The sequence below is a fragment of the Calidris pugnax genome, unplaced genomic scaffold (assembly GCF_001431845.1).
Source record: "Calidris pugnax isolate Ruff unplaced genomic scaffold, ASM143184v1 scaffold92, whole genome shotgun sequence".
Taxonomy (NCBI): domain Eukaryota; kingdom Metazoa; phylum Chordata; class Aves; order Charadriiformes; family Scolopacidae; genus Calidris; species Calidris pugnax.
In genome coordinates, this window is record NW_015090823.1 from 2,222,159 (window position 1) to 2,229,991 (window position 7,833).

The window sequence follows — 7,833 nt, forward strand, 5'->3', positions numbered from 1 at the left end:
TTTAAAAGCAGTCAGTGTAGCAAAATCTGTCACCTCTGGCAAGCAGTACAGGCTCCATTGCAGCAGGGATGTACCAACATCTGCTATATGAAAAAACCCAAACCTTCCCCCATCTTGTCTTAAGGTGCAATTCCACCCCGGCCAGTGATTCTGCCTTTTCTTTGCCTCGTAATCCTGGCTGTTGAGCTCAAATGATCTGTGTTTGAGGACACAGAACAAATTTTACTCTGCTTAATGCAGCACAATTGAAAAGGTAAGTCTGCCTAGGAAGCATTGAACTTACAGCGGGATTCCTGTGCAGCAGGGGATCATTTACCATGAGTGCTGACTGTTCAAACCAGTGATGAACTACCACGAGAAACAATTACAATTAACTAGGAAAAACCAAGTGTTTTCTGTCTGTTCCTCTAGGTGGTGCTACGCTATAGCATGAGAAGACTGATACCGCAGTTACACAAAGTCCTACCATTTTACAAAGCTGTCCATCCTTTCCCCGTGAGGGCTGTACATCCTATTTACTCGCCTACCTGCATCAGGCTGTCTTTTTTTTTCACGGGGGGCGGGGGGGGTTCCCCCAGAAACAGGTGAACTGCAAACCTCGGCCTACCAGTTATGGCTGTGTCTCTGGGTGCTTGAGGAGCAAACCTGCTACACGAGGGAAAGTGACAGAACTAAGAATTCTGCCACTTGCTAAAGGAAAGGGGATGGGGGGTACAGGGGATTCTGATACTTACGTCACACTCCTCCCCCAAAGCAGTGCTTCAGGATCTATAGTCTCAGTTCCCTCCTCCGGAAGCAAGGCTGGATGTGGCACAGGGACTTCTCCCTCCTACTACATATTTTCATCAATTCTGATAAATTATAGTCCTCACCCTACTCTGCCTGTGAATGGCAGAGCCCAAAGTCCAAAATAACAACTAATTAATTAATTTCTTCCTGTTTTTCTTCCCCTGCTCGGGCTGTAACTTAACGGTAAAACATCACCCTAAATGACCTCACTCCCAGTCCTGCAGGTCAGAGTAACATGACATACATACCCTTTATCTCTGCAATGGAGAACTAGCGTATTTAGCAAATAAAGGTGGTGGTGACAGCAGCTAAGAAATGACACTTAACATTTACAAAGCCATTAACATGATGATGGGACTGAAACTTGGGAAGGAGCCGTGCTGCCCACACCCCTGAGCCCCTTGCTCAGCATGCTTCAAAAGAAGAGTCCTTTAGCAATGGGCCGGCAGCTCAGAATGGAGTCATGAGGCCAAAGTCAAGCCTGTACAGAGTCCAAGGCAAATGGAAGAGAATTTACACTTCCCCGTATTTCCTCCCGACGGCGCAGAGCTCCCCCTCAAACCTGGCTGGCAGGACACGGTCCTTCTGTCTTCAGAGCCCCTGGAAGGGAGAGAATTCCTCTTGGAGCACCAGTCATTCGGCCTTACTCAAGTGAGGATCATGATATAATTAGCATCGTAACGGACAGGATGCGAACACGGCTTTAAAAGATCTAGATTTTGGTGTTTTGCACACAAAGTCCTTCCTAGCAGACGCTTCCTTTGGAAATAGTACCCTCCTGAGCACAGCTTCCCATCTGCAGGGGACACTGACTATTCCCAAACTTCCTTTGGAAATAGTACCCTTGCATTCCTCCTGAGCACAGCTCCCCATCTGCAGGGGACACTGACTATTCCCAACTCCACAGGAACAGGCAAAGGAGTAATTACAGCATGGCCTGAAAGTGAATGTGTGTGTTGGTCAGGGTTTTAAAGTACTATGAGTACACCCACCACCTAAAGATACCTGTATTGCTCCTAAGAACTGAGGAAGCTCCAAATGGAGCACAGCTGGATGCCAGGAGTCTTCCGTCCGCCTGTTCTCCAGCCCCACACTTGCCTAACCCACAGTGGCTGAAGGGTTGACACAAGCAGTGATTGACTGTTTCCTCAGCACTTACTTTGGTGCCGTTTGTTCCACTGACTCCTTCCCGCTATTCCTCCACAGGCACGGGACAGTTTTCCTTGTTTTCCGATGGAATCGCAAGATAGTCTGTCCTGTAGTCGGAGGGAAGGAGGAAAGCTTAACCTCAAGGGCTAAAAACAGTCCAGGTCTGTTCACCCTTAGGATCTCTAAGGTAACAAATGTCACCTGTAGAAGATGTTCACAGCAGGAAACTCTCCTTGGCAGAGTCAGGAACAGATACCGAGTCTTCCCTACTGTAAAATCCTACACAAACAGCCTTCCTACCGTGTACAAACACCCAAGCCAAGTGTGCAGAAAGATGGGAATGGGACAGTAAAAAAATGCAGTGTCAACTGCAGGTGAGAGTCACATGTCTGAAAGCAAGCCCTTCAGGAGAGCGTCTCCGCGCAGCTCACTTTGGGATACCACACACCACGGCCACCCTCCCTACCTGGTGCGTTGTCCCTCATTGTACAAGTTCCCTGTCTCTTTTGGCACTCCTAAACACTGCAAAGATTCCAGACATAGCAAACATCAGCTAGAAACGTGCAACAGCAAAGCTCAGTCTTCTTGCAGTCTGATCTGGGCTGAGACACCTGAAGAGCCCTGGGAGAAACAGCTCGCATCGGGAGAGATTTCACACTTACGCATTTTCCTGGGCAGCCTCCTCCGCCTTAGAGACTTTCCTGTAGCAATAGACCATCTCTATCAGTAGCCACAAGGTGAGGAAGACCAGCAGAATATACATCATAATTTCAGAGATGACCGAGGTGAAGTCTTCTCCAGCTGTTAAGAAAATGCAACAATCTCTGATCATTTACGTGCAGCTACAGCTCCACTGATGCCTTCCACCCCATGTCATCCTTCCTAACCCCCCTGCCAGAGATACCCAGATGCCACTACCCTGTGAGGGAGGCCAAAAGAGAAGGATGAAGCTGCCAAAAGGACACGCCAGTAACCATCCCACTGCGTGTTTCCAGTGGAATCACGCACGGGCTTGGAGTGTGTCGTGCAATTCTCTGCCACCCACATGTTTGCAGGGATTGCTCACCGTTAGCCTATCTCATCTTCACACTTTGTTTCCTTTTGTGCATCCCACTCGCTGGTGCTACTTGCCTGTTATTGTGCCGCCGGTGGTTTGAAAGGGATCAAAACACAGAGATGCTTGTGGGGAAGAAGGGAAGGGAAGACACAGCAGAAAAACATGAGGGCTAAAAGCTCTTGTCCCTCTCCGAAGAGAACAGAATTCCCATTGATTTCTAAGGAGCCAGGATTTCAGCACTGAACTGAGTGAAACCAGGAGGAACAGAAAGACTGGGGAGCGCTGCAGAGAAAGGAGGGAATGGGAGAGGGTGGAAGCAAGGGACGGATATCAGAATGGAGGAGTCATTCCAGGAGGGAGGGCGCGCAAGCAGAGAAGCCACCGTTGCGGTACCCTGGCCAAGGCTGTGCTGTAGCATCCCAGAGCCACCAGGGGAGAAGCCAGGGCTCTGAGCAGGGAAACCTCTGCCTGCTTCTTGTGCCTGCCCAGCTGTTCCCAGCTGTTGTCCCAGCCCGCCAAGCTTGCGATACCTTCCCACATTCACATTCAACCACCCTGAGCCTAAACAGAAGCTGCAGCTGGCAAACAAAATGCAGGTCTTTCCCCCTGAACCTTGTGCAGTGTTTGTTGCTGGCAAAGACACACCATTATCCGGCAGCCTGGCATCCCCTCTCCTGCAATGCAGTGACAAACTCTATCCCTGGATGACAACACCCACAGCGAGTTCAGGCAGGACACACTTTTGACCAGTCCTTCATACCCTCTTCCACCACGGTGAGCTGGATCCGTCTGGAGCTGGTGAAGAGAGGTCGGTGAATCTCGAACTCAAACTCCCGGGTGATGTTACAGGTGTAGACACCCGAATCATTCAGAGTCACATTTAACACAGTGATGGACACGTCCTGCATGTCTTTACTCCCGTTCCACTGTAACCGGCCACTGAAGCGGCTTGGGAATTCACGGAAATTCTTGTTCCTGTAATCGTAGATCTGTGAGGGAATGTGAAGGGATATTCTGATTAACCACGGACTCGTATCTCGGGCAACACCACAGCCTATGCACAGCGTCCTCCTCTAGCTACACACGTGTATGTTCTGGCTATGGCTTCCTTAGTAACAGCAGATATTCATATTCTATCAGCCTTTACCTCAAAATCTCAGACTGCTTTACAGAAGTCAGAAAACTGAATTATGTCCATCACAGAGTTCAAAAAACAGAGACATATGTGGACAATGACACAAAAGATCAGCAATGGAACTATTAACTAGGATCCTGCAGTCTCCGTGCCTCGCCTGTCGGTCACTGCATGTAAGATCATCTTAAGAAGGAACCAGAATAAATACAGCAAAGACAAACAGTCACTTTCAGTAAGCCCCAAGGGATTCAGCTGAAATGGAAGTGTTGCAGGATAATTATGACAGTGTGAAAACCATACATCAGAAGAACAGAACTGGGTGGCTTTTGCAGGCCTCATCTCTTGCAAGTTTCTGGCTGCCCACCATATAACTGCCCACCCCAGTTCACTTCCCTCAGCATTCTTTAGGTCACCACTGGCAAACTGATCACCCAGGTCACTGAAAGTGAATTCCCATCTCATTCCTTAGTGTGGCCCCTTAATTCCCAGCCAGGAGGGGAATCTGTCATCTTGCCTGCCCCTGCTCAATTGTAATGAAAAGCCACCACTGATCTAATGCTTCATACACAGATAGAATAGCTAGAAAGAAACACGTGCACTCAACTTTAATCTTATTTGTTGCTTTACCATTCTTTTGTGAATTCCAGTTGTCCCTCATCTGTACAATACCTGTTTTTAATTCACTCTGAAAACAAATATTACCTTTTCCTGGCAGGCACTCACAGAGATCCTCCCACAGTCAGGACACCCCCGATTTCTCTGAGGCAAAAAGAAGTAAATACCGTCTTGCCAATTTGCCAGAGCCCAATTTAACCTCTAAAGAATAGCTTTGGGATTCAGAAGTGTTGTGAGAAGAGAGACTTGGTCAAGGCTACCAGGCGTCACTCCATACTTCTGTTTCCCTTCTTGATTTCCTTACATTCTAGACTTGAAATATTCAAGGAATGGGCCTGGAAATTCACGTTAACGTATGCACGACCCTAAACGTTTGAACTCAACAACAGATTCCAACTTTACCTGCCATGAGTTCATGCTGTGCCCAAGTGTGGACATCAGCTAAGTGAGGAAAAGACACTTTAGTTAACTGCCCAAAATTGGTCTGTAGAACCTCCAGGTGAAAATGCTGCAGAAATTGCGAAGATCTGCAGCTTGGAGCTGAACTCCAAGCTCCTCTCTCCTCCATGTGGCAGAAAGCCTTTTATTCTTATTTAGGTCTCTCTCCTTCCTTTATATCGTCCTCCTTGGGTATCTTGTCACAGGACAAGCTTACACTCTCATAAATACCTTTTGGCTTCTCCCACCTGAGTTCACTGGGCTGTGTTTCACAATAAGACCCATGAAAACAAGGCCTCAGCTACCAAGCATACATACAGGTTCATCTTTTCCACCCTCTGGCCTGTAGAACCATTCTACCACCGTGGTGGCTGTGACCTCTTCCCTCTTCATGCAGGAGATGCAGAGGAGCTTCATGTCTTTTCCCTGGACAGCCTCTGTCTCTGATGGAACTTCCACACATACTGCAGAACAAAAACCGGCTAGGGAAAAGGAGCAGCAGAGAAGAAGTGTAAGACAGAATCGGAGAGACATCAGTTATCCACATCTCGGCATTTGTGACCACATCATCCCCAGTGGAAAACCGTTTGATTCATTACTAAGCCCCTCTGACAACAGATAAGTCTCAAATGTCAAATTTTACCAAGCTTCCTTTTCTGAGATATAAATAATTCATAATAATTAACAGAGGGTGATCACTTCATGCAGGCTCACCTCTCCAGCATCTGCTTTGCCACAACTTTAATTTTTCCCATAGTAATTAATGCCACTTTAGAGGCACTGTTCCTTCCCTCCCATGCATGCTGAGAGTGCTGCTGTTACAGTAGCAATTACAGGCTGGTAGGAGAGAGAGTGGAGGAACAGCTCGCTCTTTGTGCTAAGTTAAAAGATCTGGATGTTTTAATCTGGCAACATGTTCAAAACAAACTGGGAGGATTCACCACCCTTCCTGTTTCTAGGTTTCATAAGCAGTACTGGGAACCAAGGGGCTTGGACTCCAGTAAATTTGGCAGCAGGAGGAGTTATTGATTTTACACGCGTTCCCGTTCAAAATGCTTCCAATCAGATCTGTGCTGTAAAATACTGCTCTCCCAAACGAGACAAAAATCATTCGTCTGTGAAGCTGAATGCTTGATAAATAAAAAAAAAAGAAAAAAGGAATGCTTCAGCACCACATCTCAGACTAAATCCCTGCTGACATTTGTCCCCTGGGCTAAACAATACTGGGTTCTGGCTGTCCAAACCTGTCTCCAAAGCCTAGAGTTTAGCTCACTGGAGATGCTGACTTTGCTTGGCTGCTCCCTCCTCCCCAGCCTCTCAGATACCATTAACCCACTCTCTCAAGCGCTCTATTATCCCAGGACATATCCTGGAAAGAGCCAGATTCCAATTCTCCCGTACTACCCGCACCAGTTTTCTGGGAGAAATAAAGAAGAAGCTACTGGATGGTGCTTTACTCCGGTTAAATTAGATACGTAGACGCAGATATGCACCCACACACAGAGCTGTAGCTGAACATGCACATCAAATGTAGCTGAAATGGGCAAAACTAACCACCCTTTTCTTGGTGGTAGAAGAAAAATCCCAATAAAACGACTCTAGTTTATACAGACTGCGTGGAAAACGAGCACTAACATGCACCGCGTAACGGTTTGCACATCCTCCCCGAGGCAACTAAATGCTAAATTACATTGCACATTTCAAAACAACAGCAAACGGGAAACAGTAAAGAACTTGCATGCGTATTAAAGCACACGCTTTGTGCCCTAAGTCCACTTAGCGGTACCGTATTTTATCTGCTCATATCACCTCCAATGCATTCATACTAACTCTACACGAATGCAATTTCCTTCTCCACTTGTAAACAGAAAAAAAAAAACAAAACACGTAGAAGGCTGGTCTCTGTGACAGCGTTAAGGGAACCTTGCTAGGAAACCCGGTTCTTTAAAGAAGCATCCTGCAAGGGGCAAGCACCACATTTTGGGGGAGAACCTGGCCGAAGACAAGACGGAATGGAAGCACCTACCCCAGAGCACCAACGCGACCGAAGAGGCACAAACCAGCCTGGGCAGCGCAGCCATTGTTCGGCGCCACGAGCGCATCTCAACCTGGGCAGAGGCTCTTTCGCAAAAGAAAACGCTCCTTCTCCCCCCCTCCCGGGGGCCGTGGACGCGGCGCAACAGGATGCCCGGGGGCTGCGCCGGTGGGCGAGCAGGAGGGTGTGCGGGATGCGGGAGGCTGTGCGGGATGCGGGGAGGGTGTGCGGGGGCAGCACCACGGACAGGGCCGAGCCCCGGACAGCTCCGCTTCTCGCCGGGGCGCGGCCGCCGCCGCCTCCGCCCCGCTGCGCTGCGGGGCGCGGAGCAGCAGGTGGCTGCGGGGAGCGGCGCTGCTCAGCGCGGCCCCGCCGCCGCCCGCACCCCTTTTTGCTTTGTTCTCCGGCCCGGCCCCGAGGTGTGTGTGTGTGTGTGTGTGTGTGTGTGTGGCTGCGCCGAGCCCAGCCTCGCCCGGGCGGGGGGCACGGCCCGCCGCAGGCATGCGCGGCAGCCTGCCTGCCTCCCTCCCTCCTCCTCCTCCCCCGGCCCCACCGGGCTCCTCGGCACCCCCGGGAACACTCCTATCCATCCCCCCCCCCCCCCCCCCCCCCCCC

The 7,833-nt window shown here is 49.5% G+C and overlaps 1 protein-coding gene across 1 annotated transcript; it reads right to left on the reverse strand.

The window, feature by feature from the left end:
* Positions 1-542: 542 nt before the first annotated feature.
* SCN3B (sodium channel, voltage gated, type III beta subunit) lies at positions 543-7,565 on the reverse strand. Its single transcript, XM_014939995.1, has 6 exons — positions 7,210-7,565; positions 5,502-5,665; positions 3,756-3,984; positions 2,601-2,739; positions 1,949-2,045; positions 543-1,389 (listed from the first exon to the last, which is right to left on the reverse strand). Exons 1-5 carry the CDS (start codon positions 7,283-7,285, stop codon positions 1,982-1,984), a joined length of 672 nt encoding a protein of 223 aa, XP_014795481.1. The 5' UTR covers positions 7,286-7,565; the 3' UTR covers positions 543-1,389; positions 1,949-1,981.
* Positions 7,566-7,833: the final 268 nt, after the last annotated feature.